The sequence below is a fragment of the Mustela nivalis genome, assembly GCF_964662115.1.
Source record: "Mustela nivalis genome assembly, chromosome: 14".
NCBI classification, from domain to species: domain Eukaryota; kingdom Metazoa; phylum Chordata; class Mammalia; order Carnivora; family Mustelidae; genus Mustela; species Mustela nivalis.
Window position 1 is genome coordinate 25,011,139 of NC_139033.1, and position 23,503 is coordinate 25,034,641.

General features: G+C 42.2%; 1 protein-coding gene across 3 annotated transcripts; it reads right to left on the reverse strand.

Annotated features, from left to right (window-relative positions):
- Window positions 1-721: 721 nt before the first annotated feature.
- Window positions 722-23,455, reverse strand: LOC309848072 (uncharacterized protein; the record flags this gene model as incomplete). 3 transcript variants are annotated; one of them, XM_082699072.1, is made up of 2 exons in its annotated part: window positions 722-3,209; window positions 22,996-23,455. In XM_082699072.1, 2 exons carry the CDS (start codon window positions 23,453-23,455, stop codon window positions 3,196-3,198), a joined length of 474 nt encoding a protein of 157 aa, XP_082555198.1. The 3 variants fall into 3 exon arrangements, with proteins under 3 accessions (XP_082555198.1, XP_082555197.1, XP_082555196.1); XM_082699071.1 differs by lacking the exon at window positions 722-3,209 and adding an exon at window positions 13,685-13,761; XM_082699070.1 differs by lacking the exon at window positions 722-3,209 and adding an exon at window positions 14,832-14,944.
- Between the last annotated feature and the right edge of the window lie 48 nt (window positions 23,456-23,503).

Here is a 23,503-nt window from a genome sequence, read left to right on the forward strand (position 1 = left end):
CAGACTTTACGGGCCGCAGGGCATGATGGGGGCAGCCGGGGAGGGGCCCCCGAAGCAGCGGACCTCCGGGTCTTGTCTGCCCGCAGCGTCCTCTCTTCCGATGGGACAGAAAATTATCTATTTGACACATGGCCTGTAGCTGAGACCCTGATGACGGCGGTCACGACTGTAGTAGGGCGGCAGCATCTTCTGGAACCTGCCCTTTTGCTGTAGGGACCAGAGTGGTCAGCAGTAATATATTGGGGCTCTGAATCATTTCAATCAGGAAAGCAGAGTGTTTCTGTAGAGGATCAGATACTAAATATTTTAGGCTTTTTGAAGCACCTCTGATCTCAGTGACATTTCTTCTTCTTGTTTGGTTTTAGGATCTTTTGAAACCATAAAAACCATTTTTAGTTTATGAACCGTGCAATGGTAGTTTGCAGCCTGAATTTGGCCTACAGGCTGTAGCTTGGTTATCCCTGATTAATATGCTTAAAGGTGGCTCTGGTTTCTGTTGTGCTTACCTCCCCTCCAACAATTCACTACCTTGGAGGATGTGCAGGTGCAGTTCCACAGGCTTCTGCTGGGCCCTCCCACAATAATGACATATGTGACCTGGCTCCCATGTGCTCCCATTCTAACAGGGATCATGATTATACATGGGGTCTTTACGTAGTAAAGCCAACCTAGACTTTGTGTCCAGCAGTGCTCAGAATGGCTGGACATACCCTTTCCTCCATATTATGGGTTGAACTGTGTCTCCCTAGTACTGATAGGTTGAAATACTAACTTCTAGTACCTCGAGTGTGACCTTTTTTGGAAATAAGCCATTGCAGATGCAATTGCGGTTTTTTTGTTTTTGTTTTTGTTTTTTAAAGATTTTATTTATTTATTTGACAGAAAGAGATCACAAGTAGGCAGAGAGGCAGGCAGAGAGAGAGAGGAGGAAGCAGGCTCCCTGCTGAGCAGAAAGCCCGATGCGGGGCTCGATTCCAGGACCCTGAGACCATGACCTGAGCCGAAAGCAGAGGCTTTAACCCACTGAGCCACCCAGGTGCCCCTGCAGATGCAACTGTTAAGATCAGGTTATCCTGGAACGAGTGGGCCCTAATCTGACTGGTGTCCCTACAGAACAAGATTTGGACACAGACACAAACACAGAATGAACTTCACATGAACATGAAGGAAGAGCTTAGGGTGATGTTTCTACAACCCAGAGAGCAAGAGAAATTTCGAGCAAGGTACTAGCAGCTCAGGAAAAGGCCAGGAGCAGACTCTCCCTCCTGGCCTCACAAGGACCCAACCCCACTGACACCACGGTCTCAAATTTACAGTTTCCAGAACTGTGAAAAAAGACATTTACTGTATGTGAGCTGCCTAATTACAGCAGCCCTTGGAAACAAGTATTCTCAGTACACATACATCCAAGGACATGACTAGAGGGTCCTTGGTGGAAGGACAGAGGTAGTGATGCCAAGGACTATGGTGGCATTGTTGAGTCCTTCCTTCTGGGAACATGGCCTCCTCTTCAGCAGGTGGGTTCCAGTATGGAAAGCTGGCACAGGTCCAGAAATGGAACAAAAGATTTTGACATTTGTGGGGAGGAGGGGTTCAGCATCCTGGGCATATGTCCTTGATTTATACTGGTAGTTCAAACTTTGCTGACCTCACATCTATGTTGTTCTTAGGGTCCCCGTGTTCAATTAATTATCTCCATAACTTTCACTGGATTAGCCTTCTTTCCTGCATGCATTCCAACACGATAATGAGGATGCTCTGTCCAATTAGTTTCCCCATGGCTATCAGTGTGCCTAATTCTGTAATGACCTCCCTTGCCATATACCCTGGTGAGGAGGAGGGCCACCATTAAACATTTGGAGATGCTGGTGCCTTTGTCATCAGCTCATTCTTCCTGATGGTGGTTAATGGTAGGTCCTTTGGACCTGATTGTGGATAGTAATCCTCTTCAGGTCTTACACAGTATACCCACCCTAGCATGCCCATTTCCCTTAGCCACTCTCTGTGATGGAAATCTGACATTTCAACTTCACTTAGTGCTGGAGATGCAAGAGACAAAGGAGGGTAGACATTCATCTAGGCTGAAAAGAGGAGAATAAACTGAAAATCTTTATATACATTTGTAGACTGTCATACCCTGCCTTCATGCACAGAATTTTGCATGTCTGGCATCTGTCCTCCCTCCCATGCCCCAGGCAGGAGATCCAAGCTTTCATCCCTGGGAAAATTAAACTTTCCTAATAGAAAGGCAATTCCATGGTCTAGAATTGGGTTCTCTCTCAGCATAATTACTTCCAATCACTCTTAAGCAAATCTGACAATAGACAAGTCTTAGAAATGTATCCAAATTTCCTACTATCTTTTCATCACATTATTTTTAAAAAATAAGACAAAGTATGGACAAATACTTGAGAAAGCCTCCAGGTTGAAGTACATATTGAGGCTCCTCCCAAGATGAATAAAAACAAAACTGACTAAGTATACCAAGGTGACATCTCGTAACATTTAAGATAATCAGAATAATGAGAATATGCTGAATACTCCCAGAAATAAAAATGCAGTTAAATTACACAGGAAAGAGTTTCGGAATTTTTTTTCCTTTTACCTCTTATTCTCAGTACCAGACTCTAAATGCTTTCAAAATACCAATGTGAAAAAAATATTTTCAATCTAAAATGTTATACCTCACAAAGCTATCAATCAAATGAAAGTCAAAAAAAAAAAAAAAAAGACTTTTCAGTCATGGAAGAGCTCAGAACAATTTCTTCCTCTTGTAAGCTTCTCGCAGGAAATTGTATGACAGCACATTTCAGCCATACTGAATATGAAACCAAAAAAAATTATTAGATCTGATGTATCATCTATGTCATGTCCACTTTGAATACCAGAAAACCAATAAAAACTAGCGGAAGCATAGAAGACCGGCAAGGACAATAAGGAGGTGGGTGTCTTTTACTCATTTGCATGATGGTTTGAGGGCAGGGTTGGTGTTAGTCCCCAGCAATGCTATCCGCAACTGATGACCTTCACCTTGACTCAATTCTCTCATCCTTTGATGGCCATGGCAGGTGGATGCAAAGGATTTGGACACACCCTCTCAGACCGCTGTTCTTCAAGGAAAGAGAACCTTTTTTCTCACAAAAAAATAAACAAAGAATGGTATCAGTCCCAATCACTCTTCTTGGCTCAAAGTGGTTATTCCATCAAAGCTGGAACAAGAAGAATTAGTTAGAGTGCGTGGCTTAAACTACTGAGAATCCACCTCCTGTGAAGAAGGTCTCTCTCACTGAAATCACATTATCTGAGGGTGGGATAAGGTGGATGCAAAGGAGATCTCCTGAGAGATTTCATGGGTGCTGACAGAGCAACAGAGAACACTGTACTGAAGAATGATAAAACAGTGCATTAAAAACAAAGGAATGAATGAATATTCCCAGGTTTATAACCCAGAGGGCTACTAGATCCGTTTGGGGCTGGAAGAGAACATTCAGGTTAGAGATTACCAAGAAAAAAAAAATTTAAAAAAAGGTAATTCTCCTAGAACACTGGCTAGGCTAAACCTTTTAAAAAATGATTTTATTATGAAGAGCACACTATAGTAGCAAAAAAAGTCTGAAACTCCAGTGAAAGACAAAATTTCTAAGTGAAAGAAATATAATTGCATTCCACCTTTTGACTTTGGAGTGAACACTATTTACATGATCATGTTTTTATACACGCTGAATATTCATTTTTTATTTAAGTAAATATACTAAAATCTCATGACAGCATGAAGCAGGGGAGGTAGTGTGCCATGAACAATAGATAAATCATTAGCTGTCATTACAAGAAATAAATAGGTCGTGTCTCAGCTGACGAGAATTCAGGATACGGTGGTCTAGTAACTTCAGAGATATGGTTGTTAGCACCCAAATATAAAGCTTCAAGATGTAAAACCTATTGCCTTGGAGGGAAATAAAGAGGGAAGGAGGAGGAGGTAGTTGTTTTTCATTGAAAGTTTTTTACAAGGGGCCCCTGGGTGGCTCCGTCGGCTAAGCATCTGCCTTTGGCTCAGGATCCCAGGGGTCCTGGGATTGAGCACAGACCCCCGCCCCCAGACTTATGCTCTCTCTGTCTCTCTCTCAAATAAACAAATAAAATCCTTTAAAAAGTCTTTCCCAATTATGTTATTTCTGTCCATGTTCATGTTATTTGGGAAAAATTGACTTTGTAAAGAGAAGCCCAAGTTATCTCTGTTGGTCTAATGTCAACTCCAGAACCATAGACTCTTTCAAGGTAAGAATTATCCAGTGTTATTTCAAGTTTTCAATAATTTGTAACTTTTTGTTTTTCCTTAGATGTGCTTTGTCTGAACAAAATGCAGCCAAGAACTAATTTGGAAACAAAAATGGCCATTTTTCTTTATGCATTCCACTAATGCCAACTTCTTACTATGGGGTGGTGTTATCACTGGTCCCAAGTTTGTACAGCCCAAGTTTCGATGTAATAGATGAACCACTGGGCATATGAAAGTGGATGGGCAAGTGAAGGTATGAGCCATTATATTCATGCGGTCCATGTGGTTCTCCTCTAGAACACAAAATGGCATTTCCAGTCTTATCATTCACCTTCTCACCAGACACTAGAACTTGTCTTTAGGTAACAGTGACAGAAAAAGAAAACAAAAAAGATCACAAGTAGTTTATCTGTTCATCTTTCTACAACTTAAATAATGTATCTTCAGATGAACAAAACCAGCAACCTTGAATGAGAAACTAGAAATGCATTATGTCAGGAAAAGACGCCTACAGCTTGTGAGTGGATACAAAAGAAAGGAGAGAGAGAGGGAGTGTCTTGCAGCTTGCCGCCACCCCACCTGTTTCTGGTGAGCGTGCATCTGTGAATACCTCAGCCTGTCTTAGTCCTGCCTGCTGGGTCCCCCGCCACCTCCCCCCTGCCACTTCTCCACCTGCTCCACATCTCCGGGCACCTGGTCCTCTCCCACCAAGTCTCTACCATACACTTGTGGCAACAACTTTATGCACAGTGATATCTTTGCTATTTGATAAACCTTGAAACTGACTTAGCAAAAGGGGATGGAAGAAGCGTGATGTGACACCTTGTGTTTTAACTGAAAGTTATGCATTCAGTTCTTTGTTTCTCTGACACCTAATCCTTTTTTTCTGCAAGTGTCATGGGGTGCTTCTAACAGGACCAATATTCTAGAAATGGTTTTTCATCACAGATGTTGAATTTTAATAGAAACACAACTAAACACAATTTTAAAAGCTTTGGAATAAAAAATCTAAATTTCAGTGTGCTTTAGAGAAAATTCTTATGCATTTTTTTTAAATAAAACAACAATAATGGTATCAATTATTTCCTACTGGAATCTCTGGAGGTGATTTCAACACCCAAGTGATATCATCAAATAGCCTCTTTCAATCTTTTCAAACTACCATCTTCAATAAATTGACGTTAGTCTTAAGCTTGACCCCTCGTGGTCAAAGTGGCTATGCGATCATCTCTGTATACAACCCCAGGAAATATCCTAGCAAAGATTCATATGTGAATGTTTACACTAGCTATGAGTTTTCTTCTAGGCTGATATAATAGTTTAAAAACTAATAGATTATATTATCTTATTTCTTAATATTGGGTCCTATAAAACAAAGTATTTATCAATAGCCAACTAAGACACAGAGATGATATTCTATCTCCTTTTTATTTAGTTTTTAAAGATTTTATTTATTTATATGACAGAGGGAAAGAGAGAGCGAGCGAGCACAAGGAAGGGAGAACAGCGGAGGGAGAAGGAGAAGCAGGATCCTTGCTCAGCAGGGAGCCCACTGTGGGACTCATCCCAGAACCCTGAGCTCATGACCTGAGCCAAAACCAAGACTAGGATGCCCAAGCACCTTATGTTTTATCTCAAAATAAACAAATAATAGAAATTCTTTCTCATGTACAGAATATTTTTGTTAATTCAATTTTTCAAACTTAGGTCTTCCTCCTAAAATATTTCTAAATGGCAATTCTACTAATTTCTTATCACGTCAATATTCTGTTCATTAATTTACCATTCATTCACTTACACATTAATATTTATTCAATTGAACAAGTTATAATATAGTGGAGAGACAACATGAACTAATGTTGAAATGTATGGATTCTGCAGGAAAACTGCCTAGGCTTGAATTCACTTCTTGATATATAATTCAATCTCAGGGCGCCTGCATGGCTCAGTAGGTCAAGCATCTGCTTGTGCTGGGGTCATGATCTTTGGGTCCTAGGATCAAGTTCTGCATCCAGCTCCCTGCTCAGTGGGAACCTGCTTCTCTTTCTTTCCCTCTGCCCTTCCTCCCCACTCTCTCTCCCTCTCTCTCTCTATCAAATAAATAAATAAATAAAATCTTTTGTAATTCAATCTCATTGTGCCCTAGTTTTTCTATCTGGAACAAAAGGAATAAAATGGACATACCTTATAAGGTTATCCTTTTTATAAGAGTTACCATATGTAAGTTGCTTAGAATGTCTGGCTCTCAATAATGAGTAAATAATCATTATTATTTAGTTAAATGCAAATAAGCAAATACATAGTATTGAAGGAAAAGGCATACTGTTTTCTTAATTGCCATATTTAATTGTTTCTGTGTGACAGAAAAGACAGCAAAAGCAAAAATAGAAAAGTGAACCTACATCAAACTAGAAAGCTTCTGTACAGCAGTCAACAGAGTCAAAAAGCAAACTTATGAAATAGAAAATATTTGCAAACATATCAGATAAGGGGTTAATATTCAAAATACAGAAAGAACTCCTACACTCAACAGCAAATGGACAAAAAATCAACAACAACAAACCTACAGTCAAATAACCTGAGTAAGATGGTAAAAAAAAGTTGAACAGACATTTCTCCGTAGAAAACATATAAATATCAAACAGACACTATCAAACAAACGAACAAGGAAAAAATAGAAAATAAAAAGCGTTGTAGGGATGGGGAGAAACTGAACCTTTTTTACATTGTTAGTGGGAATAGGAAACGGTGCTGCCCTTATGGAAAGCAGGATGGAGGAAAAATAAAAAGATTGAGCTACTATATGATCCAGCCATCTAATTTCTGGATATTTATCCAAAAGCACTGAGATCAAGATCTTGAAGAAATGTTTGCATTTCCATGTTCATTGCAACATCATTCACAGTAACTAAGTAGTGAAAACCACCTAAATGTCCATCAGTGGAAAACTAGATAAAGAAAATTCAATGTATATACACTCGGGAATATTAGTCAGCCTTAAAAAAAAAAAAAGTATACCTTGCTATATGTGCTAACACAATGAATTTTGAGGACATTTTGTGAAATGAAATGAACCTGAGTGCGACAAATACTGTATAATTTCATCGACATGAGATTCCTAAAATAGTCACTGTCTCAGAAGCAGAAAGGATAATTGCGGAGGTCAGGGGCTGGGAAAGGGGAGATGGAGAGGAGCTGTTCTCAGGCATCCGGCATCAGTCATGCAAGACAAGAAAGTTCTTGAGATTTGCCCACAACAATATGCGTATAAATAACAGTATTGTGCCCTTCACTTAAAATTTTGTTAGCGAGTAGATTTCACGTTATGTGTTTCTACCACAATTAAAAAAAAAAAAAAAAAAGTCACTTGAATCAATTCTAACCCGGAAAAACTGGGTTTGTTTTGAGCACATATCCCACCCAATCTGACAGCCGGCTGAAGACCTGTAGCGTCCACTGGCTGCTTTGACTCCTGGTAGGACATCACCTCGAAAGCCTCAGCTCTCTGCCATCATCCCCGCTGTCCAGCTTGACCAGAGCAGGATTTCATCAGACAAAATTGCTTTAAACTGCAGTGTATCAATTTGGACTCCTTTCCTGTGCAAATGACTATAAACCAATGTAGACTGATTTTTGCCAAACTAGACTTATTGACTCATAAAACCCAAAGACCCAGGAGTAGTACTTTAGACATAATTTAAGCCAGAAGCTCAAATTATGTGGAATCATTTATTTCTGGTTGGTTTTTTGTTTGTTTTGTTGTTGTTGTTGTTGTTTTGTTTTGTTTTGTTTTGGCTCTTGGCTTCTTTTCTGAGCTTCCTCTTTACTCCCAGGCTCACGTCTTCCTCTCTGGCAGCTGTTCCACCCTGAAGCCGTCCTACGCCGTCTTCGCTAGTGCATCTTTATTACCCTGCATGATACAGACAGATTGTATATCGGTATAAAATTATCATTCCTGGGGGGCCTGGGTGGCTCAGTGGGTTAAAGCCTCTGCCTTCGGCTCAGGTCATGATCTCAGGGTCCTGGGATCAAACCCCACATCAGGCTCTCTGCTCAGTGGGGAACCTGCTTCCTCCTCTCTCTCTCTGCCTACTTATGATCTCTGTCAAATAAATAAATAAAATCTTAAAAAAATTATCATTCCTGAGTAGGCTCAATAATATCCAACAGACAACGTAACCATATCCGTAAAGCCCTAAGGTAAACATTCATCTGGACATGTGGACCAATGGATTCTCCCTGAGTATTTAACAGAAATAGTGTCATTATATCTCATTGTCTTGATCGAATGTTCATTCCTGAGCAGTCACTCTGGCCATAGAATTTTCTGCATTAGTTGGCTGACCTTAAATCATCCTGTAACCCTAGAGGCAGGAGTGGAGCAATGTATTTTTGTATTTCATATTGTTTAAGCAAAGCCTTTAATTGTTAGATTTTAATAATCCCTTTGAAACCCGTGTTCCATCTTTCATTTCTAGTCTCCAAATTCTGCTTTCAGTGATGGGCTTTTATTTTGCATTCAGTATTCCAGAAGAGCAGATTTTCTTTTCAAGCACCCCTATCCATATGTATGTAGCTACGAATCTTGAGTTGTGTGCCTAAAATAAAAGAATATGAGTCAAAGGTATATACTAAGAATAAATCATAAAAAATCCTTATTGCTAAGGGAAACAAGAACAATGTGTTCCATCTTTAAATTAATATATAGATTGTCTAAGGCAAGGCAAATCCTTCATTTCAAAAAGATGGATAGTATGGGGCTTGCAAGTAAATTCTCAATAGATAAAAAGAAGGTATTACATTCAGACATGAATATTTGTTTTCTATCTATCATCTCTCTATCAATCATCTGTCTGTCACCCATCTATCATCATCATCCATTTCCCTACTTGTTTGTCCAATCTCTTTTCATTTACTGAATGCTTTTTTCCTATTTTGGAGGGTCAAAATTATAACTCTTTCAGTCTTTTCAAGGGTACTGCAATACTCTTGGTATCGCTGTCTAATTCAGTTGGCCTAGGCTTTGCAAAACAGACCCTTTGGCTGTGTAAGAAGTTTACTCTAGCATAGCACCCAGCTCTCCATGAATCAATCTGACCCTCTTCTCTCACTGCCTTGCAAATCTACTGTGTATTCAATGCAGAAACTTCTTGCAAAGGAAAATAAAAACATGAAGAGAAGAGACTTTATATAAGAGCTTTGCTCCTCCATTGAGGACTTTTTCATTTGAAAAAAAAAAAAAAGAAAGAAAAGAAAAGAAAAGAAAAAAGTTGGGAGAAATTCCAAAAACAAACAAAAAGATTAATTGCCATGGCCACAAACTGGCACCAATCATGTATTTGGCATGAATTCGACCATTCCCTTGAATTCTCACGACTCTTCCTTGGTAAGTGATGTAGGCTTCAACCGCTCTTCCCTCATTACAGATATTTTCCCCTTTTTTAGTTTCGAGAAAAATTTTTGTATTGGGTGTAAGATTTCAGGTGGAATCTCATCTCCTTGGTAGCTATATGCATGTCATGAGGAATGCTTCAGTCAAATTTGGAAATAAATTTGTTTTCCGGAGCAAAGGGAGACAGCCGGGTGTAAATCTAGGAGACTATGTACTCAGTGAACAAAAATATGACTAGCTCTATTTTCTTCTTTCTGAACTCAGTCTAACCCTCAAACTCTAATATTTGCTCAAATACAGGGAAATAGTTATTTTCCATACTGAGGATAACATGACCGCTTATGATTTAAAATTCCCTTCCTCCCATTGATTCTAGACCAATGACGAGGTTCAAGGACCAGCATGTCCCAATTGGGAAAATCCTATTACTGCTTTGTGAGGAACAGAATTAGTAGCAAGAACTGGGAATTAATGAAAAGCTGCCAGGCTGGAGATAAATATAATATAAATATCAATAAGACAATTTGGATACCCCATGACTCAAAACTTAATGATTTGACAAGGACACCTGAAGCAGGTACTGATAATAAACTACTGGAATGTTTCCTTGAAGCCTTCCCAGAATAATGGCTTACAATGAATCATCTGGATATGCTGTTTTCAAGGGTACGGAGCACCTTCAAGATCCAGTCCCAGATTCTGCTGATGATCTCTTTTGTCTCAGAATAGATAGGACTTCCCCAGTTAAGCCCACCCTGAGACCTTAACCTAGTAATTAGCCTGGAGTCAATGAGGGGAGATGAGGTCAGACCTTGAGAAAGTGATTATCAACCTCACGGCATTTGTCTGGGGGGAGGGAATTCCACAGTTTTGAGATAAAAGGAGGCTGCTCCAGAAGGTGGAGATCAGACACTTAGGCTGGCCCAGAAGAATTAGGGGTATCTGAATAGTCAAAATTCTCAGTCATGGCGACCACCGACTCACAGGTCTCAGGGTCCCACTTCCTTCCCATCACAGCCTGACTTTAGTATAGACAGAGTCGTGATGGGGAAATGCCAGGGCTCCCTGTTCTGTTTTCTGGGTCAACTTTCCTTAGACAAAAAAGTCTTAGCAATTGTGATGTTATCTAGTGTGCTGGGGGCATCAAGATTCCAATTAATCCCCATCAACGGGGTATCTGTTACTCTACGGCCAGTGAATGATTCAAGGCCAGAATCCCATCCTCAGGATCTGCCTTCTAGGAACGCTTTGGGTACCAAACCAATTGTCTTCTTTGTCTTTCCCTGGCAGAAAACCAAAACCAAACCAAACAAACACAAACACACAAACCAAAAACAACCTCTGGGATAAGAATCTGTATATTGAATGGTTATTTTAGAGGTTCTTCTAGGAAGTATTACCAGGATATTGGACACTGAGGCTAGGAAGGGAATCAGCCTTGTAAGTGTGTGTTATCCAACAAGCCACTGGTTTGGGCAACTCCTTAATCCTGCTTTGAAATCTGGATCAGGGTCAAACATGTACTTGGAGATGGCACCACAGGGTGGGTGAGGGACACCAGCTCCTAGCAGTCATTGTTTGAAAACTGCTTGTACTTTGTACTTTTCCCTGCTGAGAGCTACTCAGGAGGAGGTCCCCCAGAGAGAGCATGTAGAAAACCCTCTACCTTGGAAGAGTAAGCCAATGTGAATGGACAGGGTAAGGCCCACGAGGACCGTATGCTTATTCTTTTCATTGGCCAATTTTGTTTTTTTGCATCGGTTGTATTTATTTTTAATAAATGTTTTCTAGAAGTTTAAAATATGTTTTTTTTTTTTGGATTTAAATTTCTGCATATGACCTTATGTCCATGTGTTCTCAATCTTTGCTAACTTTGGGTATATTTAATCAGTTTCTGAGATGATTGCATTAAGAATTTTAAACTAGTTATTATTTAAAATAATTTTCTCACTATTTTTTCTTTTATTCTTTTTTAGAAAAATGTTTATCTGAGGCTAAATTTTAGCTGCATATATGTTCAGGAACATTCTTTCAGTTTGCCATATTCTTTTTTTCTACAAATATATGATAACATTTTTTCCTTCATGATGTTTATTTTGCTTTGATTCTATTTGGTTAATATTAAAATTGTCTTCCAGAGATACATATTTGCCTGGGATTCCTTTTACTAATCATTTATTCTAAGTCTGTAAACTATGTTAAATATTTCCCTTACAGATATCTTAGTGATGGATTTCATTTTAGTTGATATAGTTTGATATTGAATCAGAAAGACTCACTGCATTGACATATTTAATCCTTATATGTTCATAGCAAATTAAATTATAATTTAAATAATTTTTGTAGATCTGTTATAATTACAGTTTTCCTTTTTTTCCCTTTTGCTTTATTTATTTAGTAATTTATTGTTTTTACTTGCATCTTCCATTGGATGGGTTGATTTTTTATTTTTTTTTAAGATTTTGCCTACTTATTTGTCAGAAAGAGAGAGCACAAACACTGAGGGGGGGCCTTGGGGGGAAAAGGAGAAATCGACTCCACACTGAACAAGGAGCCCCATGCAGGGGTCCATCCCCCAGAACCCCGAGATCGTGACCTGATAAAGGCAAACACTTAACAGACTGAGCCACACAGGTGTCCTGAATGAGTTGAATATTTCTTAATTGACATGAACATTTTACATTGTTCTAGTCATAGAGTGATAACCTCTAATTTATTTATATAGAGTTATGCTTGTATTCCCTACCATTGCGATATTCAATATCTATATCTATATATATTTTTTTATCCAAACCAGACAGGAAACTTAGAACAGACTTAGCCTCTGTTCTTGCCACCTGCCCGCCATACCCAATATATGTCAATTGCTCACTTAGAGAACAATAAATTTTTCTAAGATTTTGCTCACCTTTATTTCCATATTGCAATATATCCTCCTGAAGTCATTATTCTTGCTGCTATAACTAGCATTCTTTAAAATCAGATATGCTGAAAGTATCTTTCTTTTCCCTCTTGAATTTAAGCAATGGTTTATATGCAATACCTTTCTCTAACACTGACAATACAGGTCTCTTGACTTTTTGTGCCCAGAAGGTCTCTGTGAATATAATTCTACTTTTCAGAAGATTGCTGTGAATATAATCTTCTTTTCTGAGGTGCTCTATGTTTTTTTTCTGTTGAGCTTTGTTTGCTATTGTTTTCTCCTTCCTTTCTTCATAATCTTTCAGAGTTTTCTCCTGCTTTTGATTTTATTAAATGTCATTATTGGATTCAAGTTGTTTCTTTTTCTCCAAAGTAAGCTGCTCAGTAGTCATATGTGTTTTTGGCTTGATGTCTGATAAAATTCTTTAATTATGTTATTATTAACAATATTTCTCATATTTTGTCATTTTTAACCTTTCTTTCATTCTGAGATGTATGCATAACCTGGTATGTCTATCCCTTATATCCATTAATATTTTCTTGATGTCTTCTGGGAAAGAAATTCAACTTTGACCATTTCAATACATTCATTAAGTTTTTTAACATTTCAGCAATGATCATTCATAGACCCAAATTTCCAATGTCTTCTTCTGTATCAGTGACCTATTCCTAAAATAAACCAACTCAAAACCTAGTGGCTTAAAATAAAACTCAGTTTATTAACTCATGATTTTGTGGTTAGTAGTTTGTACTCTTCTCAGTTGGGTGGCTTTATAGCTGGTCTTATATGAAGTCATTCATTCAGTAGTAGTCATTAATGGCTCAACTAGTGTTGGATGGTGTTGGATGGTCTAAGATCATCTCACGCAGATGTCTTGCAGACGGTGATGGCACTTGTCTGGGAGTTTGTTGCTCTAGAAGCCTTCACTGGGATGGCACATCTATGTTCCAGATAGTATCATCCTTCAAGAGGCTGTCATTTTTCGCCAGTGATGATGGAAGACTTCTCATGAGCAGCAAGTTGAGTCCATTTTATAAGCACTTGCTAAGTCTCTACTTCTATCAGGTGTGCTAATGTCTCATTGGCCAAAGTACATCACTGGGATTAGGTGATGGAGAAGCAAACTCCAGCATCTTTATGGGGGAAGCATCAATATCATATTATAAAATACTGTGCAGAGAGAGAGGAAGGAATTACTGTAACCATGGATGACAAGCCTCTACTACACCTTTGTAACTTCTTAAAGTTTTCAATAGCCTTCTTTTATGGTGAGTATTTTTTTCTTATGCTTATATAGGTATTATGCCTTGTGCTCCTTTCAGAATGCTTGTACAAAGTCATCTGTTATTCTCTTGGGACTAGCAGCTGCCTTGATAGGAGGCTTATGTAAAGGAAAAGCAACAATTCAAGCCCTAATTTGCTCTTCTCCACCTCAGTTTGGAGTATGTCTCAGGATAGGAAAGCACTAGTGTTTTCATCTTGATTTCCCCATTCTCTGTGCACCTCATAATAACACTGCCCCAGGTACTACTCTTGTTCCCGGGCATCCAACACCTTCAGTAAATGTTTGATCCAAGAAGGAGTGGATATAGATTAAGTGAAAGGATGCTGGTAGCTTCACTATTTCAATGGCTCCCCGCTATAGCTACACTCCTGGTCTCCCTGGATATTTATTGCTCACCTAGATGCATTCTAGCCTGAGGATGGCAATGGGGTAGGTACAGCAGATTGTATTTCCAAAAATGGTTGTCATCATATCTCTAATGCCACATGTTCTTCTGCAATGCTACCATGTCATTCCCCTGCTGTGAGGTGGATCCTAATTCTCGATCTGGAAACTGAGTGGACCCTGTATTTTGTATTCCTTTGACCAACAGAAGATGACAGAAATGCTAATGTGCCACTCGAGGCATCCATATCCACCAGGCCTGCAGTTTGCATTCCCTGTTGAGTCAGAAAGCACTGGGAGACGTGCAGGTAGTTAGAGAGAAACAGTATGAGGAGCCCCGGCCATGTGGAAACACTGGAGGGCACATCGTTGAGGAGAGGGAGAGAGAGGAGCATCGAGGGATTGGAACTGCAAATAAGGGCGTTTTCTGGAAGTTGAGCCTCAGTTCTGGCTACTTTGGCTGATACCAACTTCATGGGGCAGCACCAAGCCACCCTTCCACACTCTTCCTGAGAGTTTGTTTTCAAATGAAGCCTTGGGGCACTTTGTTACACAGCACAGAATTAGTACTTCAAAGGGAGGAGGTGCTGCTGTGAGAAAAGGCTGAAACAGATTGTGCTGTCTTTGGGACTGAGCTTCTAGAAGTCAGAGGCCTTGGGATCCCGAGGAAACTGTGTGTAGGAGCTGTAAAGACAACGTGTAAACTGTTGTCAGAGGCAGGAGAAAAGTTGGCAGCTATTGTGTTGTGATAGAAAGTGTAACACTACTGTCACCTGCGTTAATGTAGAAAATAGAAAATATACCTAGTGATGGAATGGATTTAGCTAAGAAGCTTACTGAGAACATGCCAGCAGGTTTCTTAGAGGTGGGTGCGGTAAGACACAAGTCGAGAGGGAACAGCTACAGATGGAACTGTTCATCTTTCGAGCAGAATTTAGAGGAAAAAAAAAGGAATCAGAACTTGCTATGTTAAAAAAAAAAAAAAAAGACTTTTTGTCATTCTCAGTCTTTCCAGATAGCAAAATACTCTCAAGTTTAAGAAATGGCTTAGAAAAAAGTCAGCCTGGGGCATAGCCAGTAAAAGGGGGCTGGAGAAGAAGTTCAAAACAAGGTTGAAGTTGTAAGAACCTTGGTTAATAATTCGAAGAGAATAAAATGTGTCGAGTCTCATGTGAGTCTTGTGCTTTCTCCCAACTAGACCAATAGGACAAGGGAAGACCTTGAAGGCATTGTTCCACGTGCCTCCTGGTTAGCCCAAAGCTGGGAGAGATCTCTCAAGGAGACTAATGAGTATAATTTTTATCTGATGGAGGGGAGCCCCTCTAATAAGATCTACAGGAAACCCACAACATTTTAAAAGGATACTGACAAGCTTCCAGAGCAATGCAAGGGTCTATTTACAGCATTAATCCAAACTCTCAAGTGTGTCTGCATCACCCAGTCAGTTAAGCGTCCCACTCTTGATTTCAGTTCAGGTCATGATTCCAGGGTCCTGGGACCAAGTCCCTTGTCGGCTCCATGCTCAGCCGGGAGTCTGCTTGGGGGTTCCCTCTTTTTCCCTCTGCCCCTGCCCTGGTTCTCTCTCTCTCTCAAGTAAATAAATAATAAAACAAAACAAAACACACAAACTCTCCCTCAGCAACCCCTCCTCTCACCTCTAGCCTGTTGGGTCTTTGCTGCAAGCCCCAGTTTTCTCAACTCAGGACACTAGTATGTTTGATTTCTCGAAGAGCATCTTACAGTATTTGTCTTGATACGAGCATGGCCGTGATATAGGACAATTTTTCTCAGCTCAGCCGTGAATCAGCATTGTTACATTAAACAGTAAAACCACATATGTCTTAATGATAGAACTATATTCTAGGGATTGATAGAGCTAGAGATATAAATGCAGATATAATACAGACAGAGATACAGAAATAGATTTGGGTATATATAGTAGCCAGGTACTTAGGTTTTTATGAAATTGCTTCCATCTCCCAAGACACGAAAATAGGTAGGTTTCATCACTGTGTTAATAAAAGTAGCAATATTTATTTACACATGCCTGCCAGTGTGCACAGTGACTTAGATGTAAATCCATTTCATCATTAAGTAACTCTGTATATCACTATTCCGTCTTACAGGTGAGAGAAATAGGCTAAGATAGTTTAAGTAATTTTTATGTGTTTACGAACTGACAGAGCTGGCATTCTCACAAGAAATTCCTGACTCCAGATCTTCTCAGCTTGTACACATACCATTGAAACAATGTTAAAAGCTTATTAAGGAATTGTCCTTTCTTCCAACAGGTGATGTTATTCATCTTGGTTATATGTGATGTGTACTCACCTGCTTTCTCCTTATGTTGTACATGTGTTTCTATATGAACGAGCATACAGTTACTTATTTATTCTAGCAAGACTTTAACAACAGCACAATGATCGCCGCCATCACCCACTTAAACCTTCTAAGTACCAAGGCCTTTCTCGTCCCTAAGCTCACAGTGGCAGTTCTAGAAGCATACACACTCTAACCAGGAGTAAGTGGAACAATGGCAGAAAACATTAGGTTTTCCTTTGAGCTCAAGGAAATGCATTCAAGTTGAACAGCAAGGTTTGTTTTTGTTTTCAGCTGTGAGTTGGAAGATCTGGAATCCAACAGTTACTATGTTACAAATAAAGTAACACTGTGGAAATTACTGCACTTCCTTTGGCCTCATTTTCTTCATTCTTAAAATGATAAAATGGGAGAAGATCAAGTATTGCCAACTCACATGCATATAGAAGTGAGGTAAGGAAGCCTTAACAATTCTAACTCTACTGTGTGTCCCCAATAGTCAAAACTGGTGTCATAACAGTATTGGCAGAGATGTAAAACTGCTGGTGACAATGGTATAGAAGTGTGGATATTTCCTACATCGTGTCTCAGAGCAGTGGAGGGTGGTGGACATTGTAGTGATCAAAGAGAATGTGATCAAACATTTGATTAAATTAACAAGGCTGCTGACATTGAGAAGGTTAGTTAATTGTGGTCCAATCAGGATTTTTCAGAGAAGCAAGGATTATTAAGAATTAGACTTAGTAAAATACATACCTCAAAAGCAGCAACTTACAACCTTTGAGCAAGAGAACTCTGTTGTGCTTTTAAATTATGAATTAAAATGATTTTAACTTAGTTGCCCTCAGATGCTAATTCTGATGTTACTCAGTTCTCATACCCTGACCTTGTGGGATGGGTTCCTGTAATAACCAAACATGCCTTCCAGCTTGCAGTCTCTAAGAAAAACCTGAAAACAAACATCTTTTTAATAGAAGATTCAAATTTGTATCTTATGCATATCCAACAGTCCTTGTGGGTCCGTCGCATTCCTTACCTGTCTCTTTCCTTGGTAAAGGACTGTGTTAAGACAGCTTTCAGAATGCCCCTCAGAAGGTTAATGCTTTATATCATTTCCAACAACCTCTTCTCTCCTTCTACTCAGTTGGAGAGCTTCCTTTTAGAAGGAACTATAATTGCCACAGGAGGGTGCACTGTGCAGAGCCACTCATAACTACAACAAATCCTTTATTTCCAAGCTACATATATTGAGAAATTAACTATGTATGTCCATCACAAAACTATTTGCAGACTACTGTTTAAAATGGTACATTTACAAAAGCATCAATAGCATTTTTCCCTTGATGTTTTAAAATCATCATAACTGTAGCAGCCTGGCAAAAATTTTGCTGCAGGATCACTCCCTTCTGAAATTGTATTTTCTTTCCTTTTTTCTTTCTTATTTTATTTATTTATTTATTTATTTTGCACCTTGGTGCTAAAACGGGGGTGGGGGGAAAGGGCCATTTTACATTTTTCTTGTCTTGCAAAAGAAACTGAGATCTTTGAGGATGTTTCTTGATACATATTGAATATTAAAGATAATGGACAGCCAAGTAAAGAATAGATACATGAATTTGCTATTATATGTATTTTTTTAAAAAAACGGTATTTTCATTCAACATTCATTTCCATACACCACAGCTTGTTCACTCTTTAGAGTTATTTCATGAGTCAGACATAAGTCCTGTCCTAGCTCAACATTTAGCCTTATTTTCAATAAGCACATCCTGGCTTTTGCTGTTTTCTAAATCATCTACTTAGCACCCAATAAATAATAATCATAGTATGACATGCCCTAACGATGTAAAGGAAGACAATTTGGATGATGCTGTTAACTTTATAATAAAGCATAAAATGTGATACCTGCTGCAAACAATAGTCACATATGTGGTTTAGCAACTTTAAGTGAAACTTTGTATTTCTTAAAGGACATATTGTCATGAAATGTATACATTTGTTTTTTCAGTTTAACTTATACTTACTAAATGTGGTTAGATTCCTTTTTCAACTAGTGATTGTTTTTCCCCCAAAATCACAATGAGTGGTTGCTGTGGCCTAAGTCAGTACAGAGGCAGATCCTTTAGGGAGAACAGTGTACCTTCCCATGTCAGGATATATCTTCTAAATGTTCCTTTTGTCTATGCTGATTTACAGAATACTAGCTATTAATTAGGCTGGTAACTTTTTTTTTTTTTAATACTTCAAGCCCTAGGGTGGTGACTATTTTAAAAATCTTGATATTATCTTTATAAGCCACTGTCAACTAAATATTAATCACAAGTACGATAAAGCTTTTCTAAATTTTCCCATAGACAGGTCGATCATGGAGTTATTTTTACTTACCTCATTTCCCCAAACAGAGATAATCATACTTTGTTCCTGGAGCACAACCATCATGGGATATGAAACATTGTGGACAATGACCACACATCTGTAAGTATGATGACAACAGGTGGAATAATGTGTTCTGAAAATTCTTGCCCACAAGAGGCTAATATCCCTGCAATATCTAACAATACCATGTATTCATACTTCTAAAAACTCCATGTTTTATTTCTCTGTCATGTTCATAAGGTATCCTGCCTGGTTGAAATGTAAGATTTCAATGATTTTAACTATCTTCTGCATCATGAAGATTTTCTACTCTGCCCCAATATATTTACAGATTGTTGAAGGTAAGCGGCTTCCCATGTTCGTACACGTTTCATGTTAGAGAATTGGAGATAATTTTTAAAGACGTTTTGATATTTGGCAGCATTTATTAATAATTGTTTTTGATGAATTAATACCATGATGTGTAGATTGATGAGTTAATAAAATGGAAAAAGAACTTTATGTAACTATGCAAGTAAATGAAAATAATTATTTAAAATAAGTTTAGTTAATATAGAGTGTCAGAAGCACTACATAACATCATAACATCATTCGTTATGGTCATAGAAAAACAACTTTGAGGATGCCATACTGCAGATAAGTTAACGAAAGAGTCCTAGAGGATCTGAAGCTTTCTAATGTTTTATACAGAGCTATGAGCCTTGGACAAATACTACTTGCTTTTGAATCAGAAGAGCAAGCATCCTACACCAATTCTTTTAAGGGTTTGGGGGAATCTTTCTTAACATTTATCGTTATAAGATACAATGTAAGGAAACCAATGTTACCTTAACTGGGTTCCAGAATTATGCAGTCTGCATTTTTTCTAAAAGTAGTATTTATTTCAGTGCTAATTTTGAAAAGCTGTGATAGGCACCATCTTCTGGGATAGCACATTGAGTTTACAAAGCTATCAGTTTATAACCACCCCCTTTCAAAACCATCAAGTCTTGAAACCTGACCATATGTATGCATAACCTTCCTTGGAGAAGCTAAACTTTTCCCATATGTTGGCTTTTCTCAGACAGAAAAATCTTGTGGGTTCCCTTTAGGGAGGTAGCATTACTCAGCAAGTGGTGGTTCTAAACTCAAAAGTGAAAAGGCAGTTGGCCAAGACAGCAGAATGTGGTGGGTAGTTTAAAGTATTTCTGCACGCTTGTGTAGGAAAATGAATAGAATTTTCAAGGAAAAGTTGCAGCCACAGCCCAGGAAGATTGGGCAATAGTGCAAAACCACATCATCCGTCGGCCTCAAGTCTCTGGGTGAGTGAGCAGAGGACCTGGTCCAGGACAGGCACGTTTCTGCCCTCAGCACTGAGGTCTGAGCAGAAATGTCACCTCTCAGGCCCAGACACTGCCTAGGAGAGCTCTGGGGTTCATAAATCAAAGAGGCCACTATGTCTGAAAATTTGACTTCCAACACAGACATATGGAACCACTAGGTTATTGTGGAGGAGTGAGAAATGGATAAAAAGTTTTTTATCACCCTCCCCTTTTTTCCTTCTGGGATTTCCTTCCTGTATTTCCTGCAAGAACCACTTTTGTAGCAAAATTTAGGAATGGCCACTTCCTTGGCCCAGTAACACAATCTGTGTGCTGGGAAACTGACCTAGGCAAAGGCGAGGAAACAGGTTACACATACTTGAGTGGGTGGATTTATCGAAGTCCAAGTTTGTATTCTCTTATATTCAAATGGCAACTGAGAAATGTAATTTCACTAAGATATTTTTTTAACATTGTTACTGTTGAATGGTTTTATCATTTTCCTAAAGAAGACATATTTTCTGGGATGTAAAACATAATTACCATCCAGTTTTAAAAGTTTCAACATTCCACAATCAACACTGGGGTTGAACATCTTTTGATGACCATCCCTCCCACCTTGGGGACCTGTGTCTTTGTCACCTATTCACATGTCTACTAACCACTTTAAAGGTCTGCTAACCACCCTCTGGTCACTCCTGCTTTTTTGCAATTGGGGCATTTCTTCCTCAACTCCACTCCCATCCACTCCCAACACCCATGCTGGGACAAGAATCACGTGTGGGACCTACGACTCCCAAGGGACCTTCTGCTTATTTCTCCTCCTGACCCTTTCACAGGTACAAACCTGGCCAGATACACACCGGTTTTCTGGGGGCGCTCCTCCTGGCTTTCCATCCACCCACCCATCCCTTGATATTTCCTTGCGCTCCCAGCTCCTCACTCTGGCTCCCATCAGGTGGAGTCAGCGCTCTGTGGGCGCACAGTCTGTCTGTTCCTCTGGCTCTTGGTTTCCTCTGGCCCCTCTACTCCCCCCACAGCCCCGTTCATTAAATGGATGTAAACACACACACACACACACACACACACACACACACACACACACACACACACACCTCTCTACCCTCTACCTGGTCACTTTTACCCACCTCGAGGACTTGCAGCTGCCTCGAATCCAGAAACCAAAAGCTCAGTGGAAGGAGATGTGGAGGTAGTGTTTGGACTCGGGAATACCCCCGCCCGGGCCTTGGGGGTCGCCTTACTGTCCCTCTTGTCACGGGGCGGGCAGGAGCCCTCCACCCTCGCGGCCGCGGTGCCAGGGGAAGGCGCGCAGCGCGCCAGCACCGCCACCCGTACGCACGTCCCCACGTGGGCCGCCCCGCGCCGCAGCAGCAGGTGCCGCGAGGGGGAGGCCAGGCCCGGAGCCCGGCGGCGGCCGCAGCCCGGCGCTAACGCTTATCGTCCCCTCTCACGGCCCTGTCCTCTCTCGTCCGCCTTCGGAGGTGGTCCCCCGCGTCGCCGCACCGCGCCTCCGCACCGCGCCTCTCCGCGGACCGCCTCCTGAGTCCTCCCTACCCCCAAATAATCACCGCCATCGTCCCAACCCGAGCCCCAGGCCGCGCTCGGGAAGTGGGGTGGGGGAGCAGCCCTGGGGTCCAGGACCCCCGAGGCGGTGGCCGGGGGTAGCGGGCTTCGGGGTGGCGGCGAGGTCCTGCCGGCGGCGGCGGTGGCGCGGGCGGTCCGCAGCGGCCGGGGAGGGCGGGACGGGGCCGGCGGGGAGGAGGCGCCGCCGCAGCGGCCGGGGAGGGACTCCCCCTCACCCCCGCGCGCTCCGGGCCTCCGCGGGCGGCCGGCCGTTCACTCTGCCTCCGCGACCGTGCATTCGCCGTGTGCAAGCGGGGCTTTTCCGGGCCGTTTCCCAGCAACTCTCCCCCCGCCCCCTCCCGAGTTCCACGCGCTGCGCCCGCGCGTGTCGGCGCGTGTCGAGGTGGGGCGGGGGTGTTCTGGGTTTGCCCTGGGGCTTTTACATATCTGGGCGAGGATGAGAGAGTGTTCGCAGAAGCACTTCGGTGGGGGCGACCCCCGCATCAGGCCCGGCTATTAACCGCGAAACTTTTGCCGCCGCCTCTGCCTCCGGCGCGCCCCGGGCTCGCCTCCCAGCCCCGGAGCGCGGTCCACGGCGAGCCTCCCCCCCACAAGCCCCGATGAGAGCGACAAACCGCTTCCTCCAGACAGATGCAGTGTAAGGGGTGGGAGACACATCCGCCGCAATCTCTAACCCGTGAAAAGTGAACACTGAGCCCCGCAGGGAATTGTCACGCGATGGACCCTCCCCCTGGCTCGCTTTGTACCGGGCATCTGGGTCCAGCTCCGGATTTGCCTGCCCCCATCGGGTCCCCTCGGCCCGGGCTGGCCGAGTGACGGATCCCAGCCGGGTCCTCACCCCCTCCCCCTTCCCCCCTCCCCCAGGATCCGAGCGGGTGTGATGTCCTTGCAGCCGCCGCCGCCGCCCCAATCCGCCGCGCACCAGCCCCGGGGGCGCCGGCCGCGCCGCGCTGCCCGATTTCGCCCCGGCTCCGGGCTTCCTGGAGGGTCGCGCAGCCCACGGCTATGACTCAGGCGCCCACTTGGTAACTCTGCCATCTTCCTGCTCCTTCCCCCTCCCTCCCTTCCCCGCCCCCGAGGCCACCCCCGTGTCCCTCCGCCACCCTCACGCCCTCCTCCCAGACGCCCACCCACCCGCTCGTCTTTCCGCAAGATCGCAGAGGTGGCGCGGAGCCCGGCGAGCCGATGACGGACCCCTTCCTCCTGTCTTCAATGCCTCAGCGGAAGATCCCCAAGGGCTGGAGAGAGGAGGGCTGCGGCTGGACATCCGCCCGGAGAGGCTGCTCCGACCTGCTGCTCGTGGTGGACGAAACTGGGGACTGAGCGAGCCCCAGCCGCCGCCGCCGCCGCCCGCCCGCCCCGTCGCTGCCGTCGGTCTGGACTGGCCCCCGCCTCGCCGCGCCCGCCGCCAGCCCCGGCCCCGGCCCCGGTCCGGGCGCCCCGGGGCTCGCCCCGCGCCCGCCGCCGCCCGCGCGCAGACTGCCCGCGCGCCGTCCTGACAGCTGCGGCGGCGGCGATGATGCAAAGAAGGAGGGAGCTGCCGCCGGCGGTGCTGATGGTGGCGGTCGGCGCCCGGGTGTGATGCGAGCGTCATGGTGGGGATGCTGGCTTCGCGGCGGTGAGGGAGCGAGCGCGAGCGAGC